A 21406-nucleotide genomic window follows, 5' to 3' on the forward strand; every position below is an offset into this window, starting at 1 on the left:
GGCTGTTTCATTCTGCTGTCCAGAGGCTTTTGTCTCCACTCTTACATCTCATCTATCTCTTCATAAATCCAACTTGTATCCTACAGGCTGCCCCTCAGAAACAGGGTGGGAGTCACATTAATCCCATCTTCCCTCTAAATATTGCACTCTCTATCTTTCTTTCTTTCTTTCTCTATCTTTCTCTCTCTCTCTCTCTCTCTCTCTCTCTCTCTCTCTCTCTCTCTCTCTCTCTCTCTCTCTCTCTCTCTCTCTCTCTCTCTCTCTCCTCTCTCTCTCTCTCTCTCTCTCTCTCTCTCTCTCTCTCTCTCTCTCCATCTGTCTCACACATTCTTTCTCCTCGAGTGGTTTGTGTTGTGTACATTTTTGGTTAACCAGAATGCTTCCATAGTCCAGAGTCCTCAGAGCGGACGTTGCAGTGTCAGATCTTCAGCGCCTGTAGAGATGAGGAGGGATAGTCCTGTGGCTTGTCCTCAGACTAGGTCCACTGCCTGGCTGGCTGAAGTGCTGAGGGACTCCAAAATGCCTTCCGGGCCCTCAGGGGCCCCTCCTGACAGGGACAGCTCCTTTTTCAGTTCACAGTCACTCTGGAAGACCACCTCCTCTGCCTGAGCCAAGCCCCCTTTTGCAGACTCTGCCTCTCCATTCACACTTTCCACCTCCCCGTTCTCCAACTTGGCCTCCATTACCTCAGCTACAGGCTCTGGTAATTGGGTCACAGGTTCTGGAGCCTCAGCCTGGACCTCAACCATAGCTACAGGCTCTGGTGCTGGAGCCTCAGCTTGGACCTCTACCGTAGCTACAGGCTCTGGAGCTGGGGCCTCAGCCTGGACCTCAACTATAGGTACAGGCTCTGGTGCTGGGGCCTCAGCTTTGACCTCAACTGTAGCTACAGGCTCTGGTGCTGGAGCCTCAGCTTGGACCTCTACCGTAGCTACAGGCTCTGGTGCTGGGGCCTCAGCCTGGACCTCAACTATAGGTACAGGCTCTGGTGCTGGGGCCTCAGCTTTGACCTCAACTGTAGCTACAGGCTCTGGTGTAGGGGCCTCAGCCTGGACCTCAACTATAGCTACAGGCTCTGGTGCAGGGGCCTCAGGTGCTGGGACCTCAGGTGCTGGGACCTCAGGTGCTGGGACCTCAGTAGAGATCTCGTTGGAAGAGGCTGATTCAGAGATGACTATCTCTGGGATGGATTCTGCCTCGCTGGGGGCCTCTGGGGCAAGCCTCTCAGCTGGGACCTCTGCTGCTGCTGGGGCCTCAGAAGATGCAGTAACAGGCTCAGGCTCAGCTGCAGGTTCTGGTTCAGGTTCTTCTGGTGCAGCCTCTACCGCTGGGGCCACCTCTTCTTCAGCCACAGGCTCGGGCGCAGGTGAAGAAACAGCCAGTGTGACCTCAGGCTCAGTAACAGTCTCTAGTTCTGGCTCTGCTGGGGACTGTGGGGATTCAGGCTCAGGCTCAGGCTCAGTAACAGTCTCTGGTGTGGGCTCTGGGGCAGCAGGTTCTGGAGAAGGAGCTTCTGGCTCCTCAGGGACCTCTGATGCAGTAGGCTCTGGCTCAGCCACTGCAGGGGCAGGTTCCTCTGGGGCAGCAGCAGGGGCTGGTTCTTCTGGGGCATCAGCAGGGGAAGGTTCTTCTGGGGCAGCGGGTTCCTCTGGGGCATTAGCGGGGGCCGGTTCCTCTGGGGCAGCCGGTTCCTCTGGGGCAGCGGGTTCCTCTGGGGCAGCTGCAAGGGCCGGTTCCTCTGGGGCAGCAGCGGTGGCCGGTTCCTCTGGGGCAGCAGGTTCCTCTGGGGCAGCAGCGGGGGACGGTTCCTCTGGGGCAGCAGGTTCCTCTGGGGCAGCGGGTTCCTCTGGGGCAGCAGCAGGAGCCGGTTCCTCTGGGGAAGCCGGTTCCTCTGGGGCAGCAGCAGGGGCAGGCTCTTCTGAGGCAGCAGGTTCCTCTGGAGCAGCTGCAGGGGCCGGTTCCTCTGGGGCGGCCTCAGGTTCTGCAGTGCCCTTCTCTGCAGGTGCAGGTTCCGCTGGCTCCTCCCCTCCGGTGACAGCTTCCTGTACAGCCATCACAGCTTCTTGTGCGGCCTCCTGCACTGCTGCAACCGCCGACACCACCGCCGACTCAACCGCTGTGGCCGCAACTGTAGCCGCCTCCTCAGTCACCTCAGCAATGGGTGCCGGGGCAGCAGTCACCACGGCAGCCTTGACGGACTCAACGGCACTGACCGCCGCCGCTGTAATGTCATCTTTCCTATCCTTTGGGTCGCTGACGTCATATCCCTTCTTCTTCTTGCTCAGCTTGCCTCCCATACCGACTCCTGGGGAGCGATGAATAATAGCAGGGTTAGGAACAACTCTAGTCTCGTACCAGACTAGAATCATCTAGTCTGGTACCAGTCTTGTACCAGTCTAGTGTCTTACACAGGAGAGCAACTAGGGGTGACAGAGAGAGAGAGAGAGAGAGAGAGAGAGAGAGAGAGAGAGAGAGAGAGAGAGAGAGAGAGAGAGAGAGAGAGAGAGAGAGAGAGAGAGAGAGAGAGAGAGAGAGAGAGAGAGAGAGAGAGAGAGAGAGAGAGAGAGAGAGAGAGAGAGAGAGAGAGAGGAGATTCTGACATCATTTAGACGTATCGGACCTGTTAAACCAGCCCGGTCACCTACAGAGTTATTCACAGTAGGCTTCATGTGAGTGTTCAGTCAATACGAACTTGGACCCTGATAATGCTTCTGTGCTCTGGATCTGGTTAGTTGGAAGATTTACATAAGACTTAGAGAAGGTGTGGATAAGATTGTGTTGTTACACACCACACCAGCTTCATTTAGGCATTCTGTTAGTGTCACTGGAGTCACCTTCACACAAGAGTGTATGATCACAAATATGGTCACCAATATACTCGCACACACACATACACACACACACTTGCACACACAGACACACATACACACATAAGCGGTCTAAGCCTCCAAATGTATGGGGGATTTGTTGTCAGAGAGGCATTTTAGTACAATCACTCACTCGCATCTAGGTTGAAAGTAGATTGTATTGGTGAACAAAACTGCCTGAAGCAAAAAATAAATCTGCGTCACATTGTATACCTGATGCATTTCGTATCCCAAGCCATTTAGGTACCAAGGTCATTCACATGTACATTTAGCAGACACTCTTTTCCAGAGCGATTTACAGTAAGTACAGGGAGGCAAGTAGGGTGCCTTGCCCAAGGACACAACGTCATTTGACACGGCCCGGAATCGAACTGGCAACCTTCAGATTACTAGCCCGATTCCCTAACCGCTCAGTCACCTGACTCCTCATTCACTTCTCACTCATTCACTCATTGACTTCTCACTCATTCACTGACTCCCTTACTCATTCACTCACCAACTCACAGATCGGTGCATTCCACAAACTGTTTAGCATTTCCGAGGAAGGGACCATTTTGACAGTGAGAAACTTCCCCCAGAGGCCAGAGAACTGGAGCTTCTGTTTCGACACAGGCCTATATGTGTGTGACAGTGTCTTAGAGCATAATAGTCCTACCTTCTCACTGCTCTGTCAAATATTTATAGTTGCAGATACAGTATACCTATGAGTCAACCATGAAAGACAGTTATACGATTAAATGATTGTAGTAGACCTCATGGTCTTTATGCGTGAATAAGAATACTTGTTTGGACTGCCTCAATACAGGTTACTAGGCCTTAACAGTTTGATCTACAAAATCTATTACCGCGCCACCTGTCGAGAAAGAGAGGTTTCAGCAACAGCACTGACCGTTCTCTATCTGGCTGTCATCACACCGTTAACGGGGGAGGGGGCGGTGTTTGAATACAACTGCAGCAAACGGGATCTTAGGCGGATCCTCCAGACCCAAACAGGCAACAGTAGCGATTGGCATGGATGTCCTCGTGGTAATACTGATTTTGGCAACTAGGGTGTCCTTTACTGCAGACTGGTACTCCGTTATACTGCAGCGTCACTTTTTCTAGCCAATTACCTTGCTTCCTCCAGCGGCTTTAGCTCCATTAATTCAATCCTTTTATTTGACGCGGAGGAAATGTGCACTCACAGCAAAATAAACTGTAGCCTATAAACTCATTCTCTTGATTACATTGTACAAAAGAACAATAGACTAGACAACATAATGAGGCGAAATGTTTCTTTGCCTCTCACGGTTTATAAAGAACCCATTAGGCAGGTTTCCACGGGATCAATGACCGTAAGTGCAGAAACTCCTCACCGCACGAGATCAGTGGATAAACCCGTGTGTTTTGTGTAAAACTCAATAAAGTATGGGCAGTAGATTCGCTCGTGTTTACAGTCTAGTGGAATAGAGCTGTTACCAATATAATGGGATCAGTTGCGTGTGCGCTGAGCTTGAAGCTGAGACCCTCAGCTGTGATTTTAACCTTCAGTAACGTTTCGATACTACGACGTATAACAGGATAGGCTACTGGTGGGATCTGCTGCTGATGTAAAATATAAAACTAGTTGGTGTAACAGGTCAGTATATACAGTTCAGGCACCAAGACTCACTCTCCACCCCCAACCTGATTTTAAGCTAACCCACCTACCCCCCGCTGCCTCCCTCAGTGTTTCCTCTCTTTTTGGTATTTTTTTCTACTGCTCGCCAACAACTGTCTAAAAATAACAGGACGCTTTTCACAGTATTATTATTTGAAAACGTGTGCCTCGATGCTTTGGCCATTTGACAGTTGAACCTCATTTGATTCATTAGCAGACTGCGGTTCTGGCAACGAGTCCGCAACACTCCTAGTGTGGTAGCTGATACCTCTCTTTTTTTCACATTTTAGCCTATCCGCTTGTAATTAGTTACTATAAGCTACTACGTTTTAGTGCGATTAGTTTTTTACAGATTGTTAGTGTTAAATTCAAACCCATAAATGATTAGATTTATTTATCAACAATTAGGCCAGTTTCGTCCACGTTCCTCTATTCATTTTTAAAAGAAAAATGTGACTGAATCCACTTTCCCAACTGTAATCCGTAAAAATTTGACCAGTGACTGAAATGGAAAGTTTACTTACCTGGATATCTGACTTGAACCTTCACAGAAGGAGATTGGGGTATTGTTTATTCCCGTGTAAGACCGAGCAGCAACTAACAATAGAATGAAAGTTCGCAATTGACAGCTGCTTTAAATCCTCTGCGCTCCCTGAGGTACAATCACGGACTGGGCTGTTCCTGAGAGTGTCTCCAAACGCTGTAAGACATCTGTCGCTATCACAGTCTACCCTACCCAGCCGACTCAATCTATAGCCTCCCAACCCCTAACCCCTCCTCCCAGACCCTCGTCTCTCGATACACACTTCTCTAGAGTGTATGGGTTTAATTCCTTCATCAAATTTACTTCTTATTTCACTTTTTTAAATGTCCATTACCTCAACCCTGTCCTTGGGAATTTTCTTGATTAATATGCCAATGGAGCTTGATAAGATGGTGGGTAGGACTCCCCCACTCCCACTCCCCCTCCCTCCAGTGGGTTTACTGGCTGAAGAACATAGAGGGGTCTTTTACCCAGCTTGGTGACTTCGAGAGGAATGTTTAACATTACATAATATTACGCAACACTGATTTTGTTAGTTGGGACTGTTAGCTCACTAAATTTGTACTAGATTAGTACTCCCAAGTTCACTATGGTAACAACGCACTATAGAATCACAGAATGAAAGTGGGCCACATGTCCACCAATATTAGCAATAGGTGGTGATAAATTGTTTGCCTTAGTTACACAACTTTCCACCTTTACTCTATAGGTCTGACTGGTGACCACCCTCACGTGGCCTCAAGCCCGGGAACATAGTGTCTGATCCGGGTGTTCTATACACTCCTAGTGTCCCATATATAGTGCCCTACACACTGTCCTATACACAAGTGTCCTATACTTAGTGTCCTATACACTGTCCTGAACACTGGTGTCCTAAACACAAGTGTCCTATTATACCTAATGCCATACACATTGCCCTCTACACTGGTGTCCTATATGCTGATGTCCTACACACTGGTCTATGCACTAGTGTCCTATACACGGTGTCCTTCACTACTAGTGCCCTATACACAGTGTTATAGGAACAAGCTCGAGGCGTCAGTAATTGCTTTCAAGGGCAGGAGGGCAGAAAGGTCATTCTCAATATGAGTTTCCATCTGAACCGTCTAGGCGTGTGTCACCTTGGTGCCACTTGCCTGCTATGTGTTAATGTTGGGGCTGTGCTTTAATGAGATTCTGAACATGGAGGCATGCCTAGCTGACCAGACATGTGACCTCAAACCTGTATGTCTGTAGCAAAGAAGTACTCTCCAGGCTGGATCAGCTTTCTTTATCTTCACCAGGACAAGCAGAAGCTGACATGGGTTTTGATCATCTTAGATTTTTTTTTCAAGACTTTAGTGTTGGGTCCAGGTCTGACATCTGACAAACGTTGTATTCTGTGTGACTACAGAGTTGTGTCACGTTCAAGTGAATGGACAAGGTTTCATTCATTATATGTACTTATTAGTCGACTGAGAGAGGAGGGATTGACGGGTTACAACTAAGCAGCTAAAATTGAGTGTTTAATTCCATGCATTCCCTGTCCAATCCCGCCATCTTTGTATCCTATTGACAAGGGTTCCTGGGGAATTAGGGAGTGACAATGATTCAGAAACCTTAGCCTGAAATTGTGACCACAGAAGCACAATTTCTGAGAAGCATGGCAAATTACACCGTCTGTTAGTTAATATGTTGATTCTTAGTAGTACCACCATGTTTTCAGTACAACACATCATTGAATGGTTCAAAAGTGAAGAAAAAAAAGCATAGCCTTGACTATAGTTCTATTTTTTATAAACAGAAAGTTCCCTACCCCATGTGTGTCTCTTTAAAAACAGCATATGCAATCAATCATTAGTTTCCTTTGACGCTCTAACATCATTACCGTGTGGACAGCCCCCCCATGTGTTACAACTATGAAAGTGCATCACCTTGCACAGCATGCAACCATATGAATATATGGATAAATGATTGTACAAACATAATTATAAATTTCAGTTGGATTGAAACTGAATAACTTTTGACTAAACTAGTATCAGGTGTATGCTGATGGACAGAAAAAAAGCAAAAGGAACATGCTCTGAGGAGAAGAAGGGTACGCTTGCAGGCTGAAACAGTTTGCCACTCCAAAGATGTGAAGCCTGTGCTCAATATCAACATTTGAAAATAAATACTGAAGGTATCAGCTCTCATCAATGCAGGAGAACAAATAAGTAAGGAAGACAAGTGCATTGCATTGCAGAAATGTTTTGTGTTGCTTGACGGAAAGTAAGCAATTGACTGTAGCTCTGCTGAGGAAGAGGGTCTTGTTTCTCTTAAGCCTTGGTACTAAAGTGAGAAGGATATTCTTCTGTTGTTGTTCTGTGGAGTCCTTGGTACAGTGAGGATGGGGGAAGGTCAGGTTTCACATGACTCAGATCCTGGCATACTCTCAGGGGTATCACCACTTCTTATACCCGCCCAGCCTGAGCCCAAGCCCTGGTTTCAGCCCCGTCCCCGGCTTCAGCCCCAGCCTCACCCTTAGCGCCAGCTACAGCACTCAGGCTCAGCCCTGACCTCCCAGACCCAGACTCCTTGCACCAGCTCCAGTCCTAGCCACAGGGCCAGTCTCCAATGCTCCCGGCCTCCCAGCCACAGCCTCAGTGACAGACTCCCTTCTGTCAAGAGTATTCCCCTGCCATTTCAACAGTAATTTATGACTCTTATTTCCCTCTGCCTGACATCTGCAGTAATGTATATTGCCTGCAGGGATGACAAGATGTAGTTATTGATTGGTGTCCTTCTGGTTTGAACTGGTTGAAAGCAGTACTGAATGACCTGATGATCATTAAGTAAATGACATGCGTTTGTGAAGGTTGTCAGATGTCTTGTGAATGTGTGCTTATATGATGCAACCATGTAACACACACTGAGTGGCACTGAGGACTATACTCTGATTGAGGACCTGATTATACATTTGAACACATAGTTACTAACTATTATGCCTAGTTACCAACATAGTTACAAACCCATTTGAAGCAAACTGACAAATGAGAATTAATTTTGTAAACGCACAAGCTACACAGTTAATTAAAACGTGTAACATTGTGTCTATTATTAGCCTATTTATAAAACTTTTACTGTAAGTAAGTCACACAAATCACCCTAAATCACTTCCTCTGTCTGTTCTCTGTCGTTCTCTCTCTTTTGTGATTCTTAAAAAATCTCTCTGGAGACACTGAAACACACGATCTTCTACGAACACCTGGTTGTTATCCGTTGAATCTAAATTGGGTTTATAGCAGTGGTGCAGCTCATTGTAGCAGAGGAGTGCGTGTGAATGTGTTTTTGCGGAAGCATGTTCTCTTATTTATTAGCAGATTCTTATTACAATAGAAAAAGTGGGGGAGATAAAAAGAAAAAGACAATATCTACAATACGGGATGTTTTAAAAGCTTTTTATTTGAGATTTTTGAAGTGATGACAATTCTAAACGTAAATTGGAGATAAATACTTTACAGTTAGGTTTAAATTTAAGGTATTTTACTCTATGAATGTATTTTGAAGGAACCATGTTCCTTTCACCCGCTATACCTTTCCAGATTACGCCAACAGGGGGCGCTCCTGTCTAATGAGCCTATTTACTCTCTTCGGATTTCAACTGATGCACAGTCAGCGCTCCCTTTCACATTCGTGGCCAACAGTGTTGGGGCCAGACTAGCAAAAGTGGATCTGGACCAGTCGTTATAGACAATGCACAATACAAAACCGCTCGAAAGGATGACATCATTCAAGCCAACGCGTTCTGTGCTTTCAGCAATGATGCCTGAACAAAATTGTTAAAATAACCTATTCAAAATAGCTTATATGATATTTTTAGTTGGCATGACATTTTCTGTTATGGCAATTTTGTATTTCATAAAATAGATTGAAGTTTGTATAGGGCAGGGTTCACAATAGGTACACTCGATTTATCACACGAATGTCTACTGATCAAACGAGTTAAGCGGTCATATTTGAACAACAAAATTGTATTATAGTATCTTACGCTTATCGCTGTGAGTTTGCTAACTGCTATCTGATTCGTATGTTCAGTCAAATAAAAAAATGCATAGATAGGCCTACACGTGTCGCTGTCTACGTTTAATATGTACATAGTAGCCTACTCCAAACATTTAATTACAAGACGAGTAGGCCTGGTATAGCTTTGTAGGGATTTTAAGAAGTGACATTTGCTATACGGAATACGGAATACCAAACAGCGTCGTGGTTTTGTGTAAGCCTGATGAGCCCCACACTGTTCACCGCCGGCATGTCTTATGATAAATCGTGTTGACTTTATAGATACGAGGTCCTAGGGCGCCCAAACAGCGCCTCTCCCTTTGTGGTTAGAGAGAAGATGGCTCCCGTTCTGGAGAAAAAGCTGCTGGGCGCAGCCGGAGCAGGCGATACCATGGAGAATAACAACGAAGACGAGGAAGGACAAAACCTATGGCAAGTTGAAGTACTTCTGAATAGTCACGCGTGTGCCATTTTATTCAAGGGAAACCTACTAACGGTCAAATTCAATCTGCTTTGTCACTGCCGGTTGGTCCTCAAAACCGGCCCGGGATGCCAAAACAGCCAGAAAACTAGGCTGGGTAGCTGCTACAGTGGCAAGCTAGCTCAGCTAACTGACAGTTAGCAGTAATTTCTATCTGACTTTAAGGCATTAGATTTCCATTTTTCACTTGTTGTCTGCCTCTTCTAAATATAATCAGTAATAACCCCATATCAATAGCAAAAGGTGGCTATGCAGAGATTGCTGTGCTCCTTCTCTAGCCAGCTTGCTAACTAGCAAGCGAGTTACTTCGCTACTAGCTGCAACGGACCCAGGTTGCAGGGAGTGTTCGGCAAGCTAGTGGTGTGCAGAAATGAGCTACGGTAACACTATTAGCACTACCCTGGCGAGTAATGGTTTGCTACTTCTAGTTTTAGCTAACCTCTACTTGACAGCATACAAGCAGATGCTGTCAACTCGGTTTCAGCCTATTTATCTACCTTAGCTTAGTTGCTAGCTCGCAAAGTTAGCCAGATAGCTAGAATAATAACGTATCTTCTTCACGCAGGACTTCCATTCTTAGTGAGGTTTCAACTCGTTCAAGTTCAAAGTTGCCATCCGGGAAAAATATATTGATATTTGGTAAGTAGAGATTGCATGCTTGCTGAAGGCATTACAATATTTCGGTCCTACATGATGTTTGCAGATAAATAAAACAGGCAAAGTGACTAGACGTGGTAGACATAGGCTTGTAATACTTGGCTGAAACAATGTCTATTTTTATGGAAGACCAGTGTGGTGATGGAGGTCTGCTTGGTTGTTGACTGCGTTTTGAGTCTGAAAGCTGTGTGTTTGCCCCTATGTTCAGGAGAGGATGGCTCAGGGAAGACAACTCTTGTGGGAAAGCTTCAAGGAGCAGACCACAACAAAAAAGGCAGAGGGCTGGAATACCTGTACTTAAATGTCCATGACGAAGACAGAGATGGTGAGCTCTCTTCACATCTTCTCCTTCATGTTCACCCTCTCATCTGTTCTTCCATTCTTGTTCTCTTTTCCTCTTATCTAATCCCCACAGTTCATCTTCTCATTCTTTCACTACTTCTGTAACTCCTAATCCTCTCATCTCTGCTACACTCATCTTTTCATATTCTCATCCCCTTTATTTTAACCCTCCTTTAAGGAAACACCAGACAATTTGGGAGGCTGAAACACTGTTCCTGTTTATTCATTAAAATAGTTGTAAGGCTGAGGAACACGAGAATCCCAGTGTGTCTGCTATTATAATGGCACTTAAGTGACCTATCATGATGTTGCCCTTAGAAAAGTTATGTTTTAATTGCATATTCAAGAAGACAAAAAGTGTATTTGATTAGATAAATTCTTACATTGTTGTTTTTCTGATTAATTCCCACCGTGCAGACCTGACGCGTTGTAACGTGTGGATCCTAGACGGGGACCTCTACCACAAAGGCCTGCTCAAGTTTGCTGTGTCAGCCGAGTCGCTAGGAGACAGCCTGGCAGTGTTCGTGGCAGACATGTCTCATCCATGGAGCATCATGGAGTCACTGCAGAAGTGGGCCAGTGTGCTGAGAGACCACCTGGACAAGCTGAAAATTCCCCCAGAGGAGATGAGGGAGATGGAACAGAAGAGTGAGTCGTAAATGTGGTAGCTCATCTGGGTGTGGATGTTGTACTTAAGGGTCTTTCTTGATTACAGTGGGTCTTGGTGTTTTGTGGTGATGCTGACAGGCCACAAGGTGGTACACTGATCCCAGGTCAGCAAAGGTTGATACTTCCTTGGCTAACAGCAGGCTTATGTTACAGGTTATCTACATTATAGTCTGTCTGCAGGCTGCTAGTACAACAGTTCACCTATTGTCATCTCATGTCATATAGCACAGCCACTATCTGCTTTGTCATCCTGAAATCATAACACAAAATGCCTACATGGATGACATCACCTTTTGTGAGACAACTATAGATGTTGTAGCTCACTAGCCTGCCAGTAGAATAGGCTTAATAGTGTTAGTGCTGCTCTGCCAGCATCCCACCAAAAGATACCAGAGGAGATCAAAGTTGATATAACAAGCAGATAGGCTTTGATTGTGATGGAAAGAGCACACGCCACAGCAACCAAGCTCCGTATGATCTTACACATCACTTTCTGGGTCATCAGCAAGGCCCATGATCATCAGCTGTGTGTTGGAGGCCGGAGGCTAGAGGTTGGAGACCGTAGGCAGAAGATTAGTGGCTAGAGGTTAAGAATTAGAGGCTGGAGATTAGAGGCTAGGGGATATGGACCAGAGGCTGCTAGCTTCAAGTGACTGGTACCATCACATTTTGATTATATGTCCTTAGTGTTGTTTTTGTTTAAGCTGCAAATAATTTCAAATTGACGAGAGATAGAGGATGGCTTACCAGGCCACATGCCTGAAGTAGGAGAGGGGGGAATTGGGTAAAAAGACCAGACCACAAAACTTCTCACTAACTGACATGACTGATGTGTGAAAGAGGAAGAAGCTAAGCTGAGCTGGTCTGCACATTTTACTGAGGTGCAACATGACTGAGTTCAGAGGGCAGGTTGTGTTTCTTGTGCGTGTTAACCAGGCCTGCTCACCATTCTGAGCCTGGCATTCCCACTCTCCTTGCCATTCCAGCAGCTTTGTTGATAGCTGATTTCCCCCGCCACAGAGCCAGCTCTGTAGCTTGGCACACCGGTCTGGTATCCAGACAACATGTCAGTTATCCTGTCAGCACAGAACATGGCACTCTAGTGAGACACATGAAGTGTGTGTGTGTGTGTGTGTGTATGTGCAAGCACCGGTCAAGACAGTCTTACAGCAGTGTTGCATCATCATGGTTCTCCGACTCTGACAAGACAGTGTTAGCAGGGAAGGGGCTGGGTGTCTGGCAGCCGGACACCTCTGAACACTGGAGCTGCATCTGCTTAGTGGAGCTGCTTAGGAGAGCTGTCCGGCATCCAAACACAGAATCAGGAGTTACCGTGTATGGTTAACCTCAGAGTCCTATTGGTTATGGGCTACAGATGTGAAGTGAAAGCAGCAGAACTAGTTGATAGCCCCGTAAAGTGATTGGGCCCCACCCTTGTTTGTGGAGCACATGTGTCATTGGGCAAAGTCGAGCTGGGGAGAGACTCAAGCTGTGACAGCAGCTGGTCAGGCCTGGGTCAGACTGGTGTGTCTCGGAGGAGGAGGAGGAGCAGCAGGAGAAGGTGGTTGTGGGTAAAGCAGGCGGAATTCTAGGTGTGTTCGGTCTGAACAATCATGGTGCCTCGTACAGTCCCATATCTGCTAACTTAGCAGGAAGGCTTGTCAGTGTCAGACTGTTGTCAGACTGTTGTCAGACTGTTGTCAGACTGTTGTCAGATTGTTGTGCTGGCTTATGCAACTGCTGTAGACTGCATTGTAACTTCCCTCCTGTAGAGGGAGCCTACAAAGCCAGCTGGGAAATTTTTGAAAGACTGAGTGGAACTCTAGCACTGCTGGATTTTGCCCTGCCTGCCTCAGCCCGTCTGCCTCAGCCTGTCTGCCCCTGCCCTGCCCTCTAGTTCTAACGGCTCCAGCCTAGACCTAGCCTCCCCTTCCTACCGCTCCACCTCGGATGTCCTGTTTTCTGCTTCTTTCATTCCCCTTTAAGTAGGGAAGAAGGGTGAGATGAGGAAGTCAACCTGACTGTGTGTGTGTCATCGTTGCTGCATTCCTCAGGTTCCTGAGGAAGTGTGTGTGTGTGTGTCCCCACCCCTTAACACACACGTGCTTACACACAAAGCACTCTGATCTGCAGGCCAGTCTCTGGTGTCTCGTTGTGTTCTGGTTCAGTAGTAGCCTGATGCCTGGCAACAGTGTGTGCTATAGTTGGGCGTATTTCCATTTCAGTTGAGAACACAAAGTGAAAGAAGTTGCTTTTGATGCAAAAACCTTCATCTTCAGTATCCACCGAAATGATTGCTTACATTTGTGTTTGTGTGCGTGTACATGTGTTGTATTGACCTGTGTTGTGTTGTGATAACCTTTGCTGTTGTGTTTGTGATTCTCACTGGTGGTGGTGATGTTGAATGTTGCTGCTGTTGTTTTTGTATTCCAGTGGTAAAGGCCTTCCAGGAGTACTCTGAGCCCGAGGACGCCAACTCCTCCTCTCCACAGAGACGCGCCTTGCCACCAGGGGGCGACGATGAGGGTGTGGTGCTGCCGCTGGGAGACAACACCCTGACGCACAACCTGGGCATCCCAGTGCTTGTTGTCTGCACCAAGGTAATGTACTCTCCATCTCAATGTGATGTGGCTATATTGATCTAATCAGTTCCTAGCTGGTTAACATGGCTTAGGGAGTCTGGTCTGATGCAGTCTCTAGTCCTTGGTCCTGGTCCTGTTTGGGCCTTGAGGCAGTGTCCTCTATGAAAGCTCGCCATTATGTTGTGCCCTCTGGGTAATATTTGGTGTGGAGGAACACAGTGTTGACATCATCCCAGTTTCACATGTTCTGCGTGACCAGGGGAGGCTGAAAGAGGCCTGTTGTTCTGGTGTTCTGTCTGTCCTGGAGGGCAGGGGGTGCTGGGATGCACCTCCTTAAAAATAAGGTTGCTCTAATTAGCTCTGTGTCTTTTTCTCTTTTTAAATGAAGAATTATGCTTTTAGTATTCCAAAGGGTTCTGCTAAGCTACTACTACTATGGCCTAGATGTTACAAAACATCTACATAACTTGAGATGATATAAAAGTACTAAAGACTATTTGAGTACTAAACTATTCTACTTAGTTGATTGGAGAGAGCTTAGTTTAATGGACTGTGACTGGTGAATTGGCATGCAGGTGGCTATTAATATTAGATGGCTTGTGGCTGTATATCCAACCAGATCTCATGACAGTCTTGGCTAAACTCACGCATAGACTCTGAACTTCAGCTGGGGACTGGGATAGTCTAGATTTCCATCTAGTGGTTGCTATGGGGAAGTGCTTCTATGTGTGTCAGTGAGAAGGAGAAAGAGGGTGGGGCCTGCAAGCCTTTTCCTTCCTACGGTGAGAGAGAAAAGAGGAAGTGAGGGAGGGCTTCTAGAGGTGCTCCATGGAGAGCTGTGTGGGAGGAGACAGACGAGGAGGACATGCCAGAGCTGCAGTTACTGCTCGTCATTTTGATGTCCCCCAGGAGAGAACTGCCCTGCATTCTTGACTCAGCTCAGCAACAAACAAAAAGTCTACTTTTTTTTCTGTCTGTGTCCCTGTTTGTCTCTCTCTCTCTGTCCTTTTATCTGCCCCCCCTTTCTGTCCCTTTCTTTTTGCCTTCAGTGTGACGCGGTCAGCGTCTTAGAGAAAGAGCACGACTTCAGAGAGGAGCACTTTGACTTCATCCAGTCTCACATCCGGCGGTTCTGCTTACAGTGTATCCTTCACCCTCCTTTCCCTCACATGCGCTCAATCCCCTGTCCCCCTTTTACATATTTAATAGACAACATTGATGTGATGCAACTCCAAATAAGCCTTTCTCTTTCAAACCGTCCGTCAACACATTTACTTGTCAACAATGGTAAAATACCCTTGTCGAATGTTTTCTCACTCACAAACCCTCAACCTAACTCTTTAAATATGCCAGGTAAATCCCTGGTTGGTGGTGTGAAAGGGGTATCTGATCTGTGCTCCCTGTTCTGGATGTTCTAAGTGTTCCAGGTGTGTCCTCCTTAATACCCCACCTCCCAGACGGAGCAGGGCTCATCTACACCTCAGTCAAGGAGGAGAAGAACCTGGACCTCCTCTATAAATACATCGTCCACAAGCTCTACGACTTCCAGTTCACCACCCCAGCCTTAGTGGTGGAGAAAGATGCAGTCTTCATGTGAGTCCAGAATTCTGCCTCTGTTTTTAACACAGAGATGAGATTGGGATTATTCATTATGTTGCTCTATGTTTACGTTGCCAACGGCAACACACTTGCCCGTCTCTCTGTAGTCCATCTGGCTGGGACAACGAGAAGAAGATTGGTATTCTGCATGAAAACCTCTCCACAGTTGGACCTGAGGATCCCTTTGAGGACTTTATTGTGAAGCCTCCTGTCAGGAAGGTAAGAGAAGCAGAACGAGTGGAGGGGACACACACACACACAGCGTACATTGCACCTCTGTGGTGAAGCTGTGGAGATGGCTCCCCTGTAGAAACCACATCTGCAGCGCTTGTCGACAACGTTGACTGCCTTGGGGCGTTCAGTTGAGTGTGGCTCCGCACCTGCCTGCTCAGGCCACCCTAGTCCCTCTGTCTGCCGTCTCTCCTTGTCCTTAATGTCTCACACCTACGGTCTGTTGTTTTTTTTGCTTACAAGTATACATTGTTTTGCTTCAACAAGGATACATTCTGGGTGCGCTTGTGTTCTGTTCTAGTTGGTCCACGACAAGGAGGTGAATGCAGAGGACGAGCAGGTGTTCTTGATGAAGCAACAGGTTGGTTGTCGTGGTTACGTACTCTCGTAATGAGTCCGATATGCCATCTTCCTCACCATCTTCTGGAGCCCGTACATTGTGACCACTAGATGGCGCAAGGTTTACAAAGAGCACTCCTTGTGTTTCTGGTGCCATCTAAAGGCCCTGTCCACTTCTTTCACTATGCTCCATCAGATGCCAGTCACAGCCATTAGAACATTTGAAATTGGATCGGTTATGCTTCATGACATATTCCTGTGTTTCTCTCTCTAAGTCACTACTGGCCAAGCAGCCAGCCACACCAACCAGAGGAGCCTCAGTAAGTCTGACATCATCATATAATGGCCAATGTCAGTGTTTCCTTTGTGCATGTATATGTAGTGCTGAAATGGATTGGATGTGAAAGCATATAACATGAACAACTCTTCCATCTACCCCCTCCAGGAATCTCCAGGACGGACAGCCTCCAGTTCCCCCAGGCCCAGTGGCCGAGCCCCCACCAACGTGGCCAGCGTCTCCCCCATGACGGCCGTCAAGAAGCCTGACCCCAACATGAAGGGTAAGGACCCCCTCTCACTCATGTTAGGCTAGGCCCTGTTATCGACTGTTTAATTTAGGCCTCATTATTTTACAATGTAAACCTTGATATTGGATCATTTAATGTTCGGCCTGATTTTGCTTTTTTGTGTGTATGGTCCCAATGTTCGGCAAATTTTTGTGAAATAGATGCAATTGACTGTGGGTGTGTCGTTGACTTGATGTGGTTCCTTATCACTGTGTGCGCGTGCGGGCCTTCAGGAGCAGCAGCCAATGAGGGCGTCCTGGCCAACTTCTTCAACAGCCTGCTGAGCAAGAAGACTGGATCCCCCGGTAGTCCAGGCAGCACCACAGGCTCCCCAGGGACACCGGTCCAAACCTCAGCCAAGAAAACAGGTAGGGCTGGCTCCTCCTGGTGCAGGCTGCAACACTGTCCCTCCTCCAGGTGTGACTTTGGCCCCCAGCTCAGCCAGCTTATGCTGTCCCTGTGAGTGGAAGGGAAAGAGAGCAGGTCCCAGAAGAGGTGGGGCTATCCTGCCCCTCAACCATTGATCCTAGGCGGAGCTGGTGAAAGGCCTGTATGCTGCATGGAACTCCCCCTGTCTGTGAAAATCACCATGTGACATCACAGAATGACCCCAATCTGGCTTGTGCCGCATTTCAGTGCTGCATCTCTGCTCTGAACACCTGCTGCATGAACAGCATGCATTTATACTAACCCCCCATTCCCCCATGTGTTCATATGAGCCTAAACACTGTGTTCATATGTTCATCTTAACACAACATGATAGGAACAGATGAATGAGCTCACTGTCCATTCGGATCTCATTAGGGTATAGAAGGAATGTGGAACTGGGGAACTGGAGCCAACTGTTGTTCTCATGGGACTGATACAATTAATAGTAAAATTGAATATGTAAATATGAGATAAAGATAATGGAGCAGTTCTACCTTTGCCTCAAACACTCATCCTCTCCTTGTCCTGTCATACGTATCTGTCCCGGCCCTGTTTACCATATCAACCATCAGAAGATTCTTTATTAGCTGTGCATGTGCAAAACCATAGCGATGTGCCAGTGACTGCATGGCATGGAACCATCTCACAATCTATCCTTCCCTCAACTGTGCCTGCTTCTGAATAAAACAGTCTGTCAGCTGACTGCCAGGTTGTCACACACTGGCCCCACAGACGCTACAGGAGATTACTCTGTGTTTTTATTTCTATTTTTTCCAAGGGCAGAAGCCGGGTTTGACTGACGTCCAGGCCGAGCTGGACAGGATGACTCGCAGACCGGATGCCATGGTAACAGCGGACAACACCCCCCCTCCCACGGAGAACGAGGCCTGAGGCAACAGCAGCCGCATCGTCCACTGCTAGGCCCTCCAGAACACCACGCGCATAAAGACGACACTCTCAAGACCCAACTCCTAACGTTTATATCAGTCAGCAAGCAGATGGGGGGGGGGGCTTCGCCAAATTGGGTTTCAGATGCTATGGGATATACATTGGTGAAATGTAGGGGAGAGAGGGAGAAAAAGATGGAGAAAAAGAAAAGAGATGTTGAAGACATAGCTGTGTTTATATCCTTGTTTCTTCAATTTGTAAAGGTTTTTTTGCAAGGGGATGTCAAGTTTTGGTAATGTGCACACTCCCTGCTAGCAATCCACCCCCCATCCCACCCCCCACCGCAGTGTGTCAAGGGCTGCCATGGTGTCTCGTTCAGATAATTGTATGGAAGGAAATCGGTTGCGATTATAAGATTTAATTGTAAGCCTAAATATGTATTAGTTCAAAAACAATGAAAATACTTGCAAGCGTATGTAGTATGTACAAAAAGGTAGATCCAATACTGATGTATTTATATGACAATTCCTTGTTCTTTTCTATGCTCCTCCTGCATCGCCTTCCGGTTTCCATGCCTACGCTGAGCTACATGTTAACCTGTAAAAACGCCACTGATGCCCTGACACTAATGACAGTCAACATGGCAGCCAGTCAGCCACCAAGGTTCTGTAAATAGAAGCTAAATTGCAATTCAAGCTTTTGGTCAAATTTTATGCGAAATGCTGTAATTGAAAAGAAGAAAGAAAAAAAGGGTGAAGTTAACGGTGGAGTTAGAATTGGCAGGAGTTGAGTTAGCAGCAGAGGCTGCTCTACGTTTTGGCTTCAGGCGTATGCGAGTGATTGTGTGTGTTTGAGGGTGTGTATGTCTGCTTAGGGAGGGGTTGGGCAGCATCTTTCCTACTATTACTCCCAAGTGCCTGGCACAGCTGGCTGCTTGTGTCCCAGTACAAGTGCTTGTGTGCTTCTGGAGGGAAAGCACTGTAGCACAAACGGTCTAAAGGTTTGGTCCTGTTCTGTCATTTAAAGTAATTTATTTTTGTTTTATTATTTTTTCTTTTGTAATACATGCCTGTGGTCTTTTCATAATGTTTCAAATGAAATGTTCTTTTTTTCCGTGGCCTAGATAACGTTCAGAGGAGCAAAAGATATAATGCCTTTACCGTGTTTGAAACCATCAAGGTTTCTTGTACCCCCCCAGACCAACACAGACGAGCCTCTGACCTCTTACTCCAGCGGCCAATCAGAGATCAATGGAACTATGTAGACATGACATTTTCAGTCCTGTCCTTTTTTTGTCCACCTCTCATACTTTAGTTTGACATGTTTTAATGTATGTATCGACTGTGGCTCGTCACATGAAACATTCCTGCATCTCTGTGGTGAAGCTGTGGAGATGGCTCCCCTGTAGAAACCACATCTGCAGCGCTTGTCGACTACGTTGACTTTGCCTTGGGGCGTTCAGTTGAGTGTGGCTCCTCACCTGCCTGCTCAGGCCACCCTAGTCCCTCTGTCTGCCTTCTCTCCAGTCCTTAATGAGTTGTCTCACACCTATGGTCTGTTGTTTTTTTTGCTTCAACAATATTATCCACTGTGTGACTGTATCATATCAGATTATCTGTAAAATTGCAAAAGTAATGTATGTTATGATTCTTAATGACTATAATTCTAATCTTGATGGAATAATTGCAGGTGATTGGTTCTCGTCAGTCCCCTAGGTCTTCCTTATTGTTTGCGGTCAGGTTTCTCCACTGTCACGTTGATTTTAACGACCTTAGAAAGAAGGAAAAAAAAAACGAGCAGCTACTGGACTTGCCATTTAAAAAGCACCAACAGCTTAAAAACTGCAGATGATAGGCACCAGTAACCAAAGATGCAGAGCAGTGGTGTTCAGTCATAGTTAGAGGGGAATCCCAGCCCATCTACCTTGGGCCTGGCTACTGCAGCAGGACCTTGTCTCTGTTTTCTATCTTTGTTGCTCTGTAAGGGAAAAACCACAAGATCACAAGATCCCTTTTCACTCTGCAGTGACAGTCTGGGCTGGCAGTAGTTTGAAAAGGGCACATTTTGTTTTGCATGAACTAATATGTTGTGAAATGCTTAGGTTGTTATAGAACCACTTTGGATTTGTATTCTGCTGGAGATGGGTGCTTGTCACTGCTCTCCTCTTGGGTCAGAGATTAGGAAACTGAAGCACAATCCGGGACAGCTAGGAGGGGTTTTCATTGGGTGAATTAAGCACTTTTGAACAGGGAGGTTGAATAGCCCTTATGTAAACTTACACCTTCTTTACTTTCTGCCTGCTTAGTACCTGTATGGATGACTCCAATCCGTCTGACACAACAATTATATACTGTAACATTAACAATGTAACTACTTACCCATGAGTCTACTAGTTTCTAGTCCTCATGTAGTCTCCTGACCTAGCATGTCTTTCTTAGCTCCTATCCAGATAAGTTATAACAGGGCTCCCTATATTTTCATGTGCTGGTCATTCAGCTCTAGTTTTAATCTGGGTTGATTTTTCTGCATAGAGAACGGATGAACCAGAATCCAGAACAGCTGACTGGTTGTCTCACAGTTCACAGGGCAGCCACATTGCTATATGGCTGTTTCTTTGACCAAGACCATTAAAATACGACCAGATGTATTACTGCCCTTGCTGAAATAAATAATTCGCTACAGCAAGGAAAATGAACTTTTAGGCTGCTTGAGTTTAAATTTGCACTACTTTTTATAATACGATTTACCCTCCCCCTAAGATTAGTAACAAAGCCTGTAACATTCAATTCAACCGTCAGTTGATAGGCTGCTCTTCATTCTAGGACTAATAGTCTTGTTGCAACACACCCACGCTAGACCGATACAGCTTTATCTTCCAGGGAAAACCCTAAGTACGACAGCCTGTGTGTCCTGGTCAGGATAGTAGGAGAGACTGCAGCGCACTGCCATGTGGGAGCGCGCTTCTTGTGCCGACAAAGATAAGGAAACGTGACTGTATACCCTGGCTTCAATAAAACAAAGAATCCAGACCTTTGGTTAGCTTGTTTATTTTGCGTGTATTTTCTGCTCAAATCTTTGTCAAGGGATAATATTGTAACCTGCTTTTCTGAGTGACACAAAGCATTAGATGGAACCAAACCAGTTTCACAGGTAGCCTATATAGCCCCTATTTGTACTCAAGGACAGAATAATTGGGTTTGTTAAATGTACAATACTGTAGACAATATATTGGTCCTGGATCAGATTGACCAGACAAATAAATATGCATTTTCAACCGAAATATTACATTGTTAAACGTTTATCGATAGGCTAGTGGTCTGCCTAGAGTAGACTACAACACGGCATATGTGTCACAAGCTTGACTATGGGGCTGTACACCCAGCTCTCACGGTAGGAGGGCTAGTAGCCTATAGATGCACGGACTGGGAAAGGCACCCTTTATATTATTTAGAAATTATCAGGGATTCATGGATTAATGCGAAAGTGTATCTTCACGAAGACCTAATTAAATTAACCGATCGACTATGTCCCCGTTGTGTGTCGCATTTTA

General features: G+C 46.3%; 2 protein-coding genes across 3 annotated transcripts; one reads left to right on the forward strand and one right to left on the reverse strand.

Annotated features, from left to right (window-relative positions):
- Positions 1–271: 271 nt before the first annotated feature.
- Positions 272–5190, reverse strand: si:dkey-56m19.5 (skin secretory protein xP2). The gene is made up of 2 exons (XM_067248702.1): positions 5031–5190; positions 272–2305 (listed from the first exon to the last, which is right to left on the reverse strand). The coding sequence occupies exon 2, from the start codon at positions 2295–2297 to the stop codon at positions 471–473; it is 1827 nt and encodes a 608-aa protein (XP_067104803.1). The 5' UTR covers positions 2298–2305; positions 5031–5190; the 3' UTR covers positions 272–470.
- A 4190-nt stretch (positions 5191–9380) lies between these two features.
- Positions 9381–20907, forward strand: dync1li2 (dynein, cytoplasmic 1, light intermediate chain 2). Of its 2 annotated transcripts, none has more exons than XM_067248703.1 (13): positions 9381–9505; positions 10120–10193; positions 10420–10536; positions 10971–11201; positions 13656–13822; positions 14854–14947; positions 15262–15397; positions 15511–15622; positions 15936–15995; positions 16249–16293; positions 16419–16533; positions 16773–16907; positions 17747–20907. In XM_067248703.1, exons 1-13 carry the CDS (start codon positions 9411–9413, stop codon positions 17857–17859), a joined length of 1494 nt encoding a protein of 497 aa, XP_067104804.1. In that variant the 5' UTR covers positions 9381–9410; the 3' UTR covers positions 17860–20907. The 2 variants fall into 2 exon arrangements, with proteins under 2 accessions (XP_067104804.1, XP_067104805.1); XM_067248704.1 differs by having other exon boundaries at positions 17752–20907.
- The last annotated feature ends 499 nt before the right edge of the window (positions 20908–21406 follow it).

The sequence above is a fragment of the Osmerus mordax genome, chromosome 13 (assembly GCF_038355195.1).
Source record: "Osmerus mordax isolate fOsmMor3 chromosome 13, fOsmMor3.pri, whole genome shotgun sequence".
NCBI lineage: Eukaryota > Metazoa > Chordata > Actinopteri > Osmeriformes > Osmeridae > Osmerus > Osmerus mordax.

Bases quoted from the DNA above. Each gene is read 5' to 3' on its own strand.
- si:dkey-56m19.5 (XM_067248702.1), bottom strand. From the start codon at position 2,297: ATGGGAGGCAAGCTGAGCAAGAAGAAGAAGGGATATGACGTCAGCGAC.
- dync1li2 (XM_067248703.1), top strand. From the start codon at position 9,411: ATGGCTCCCGTTCTGGAGAAAAAGCTGCTGGGCGCAGCCGGAGCAGGC. The intron at 15,996-16,248 runs GTTGGTTGTCGT...TCTCTCTCTAAG, and splicing joins TGTTCTTGATGAAGCAACAG to TCACTACTGGCCAAGCAGCC. The intron at 16,294-16,418 runs GTAAGTCTGACA...TACCCCCTCCAG, and splicing joins CACCAACCAGAGGAGCCTCA to GAATCTCCAGGACGGACAGC.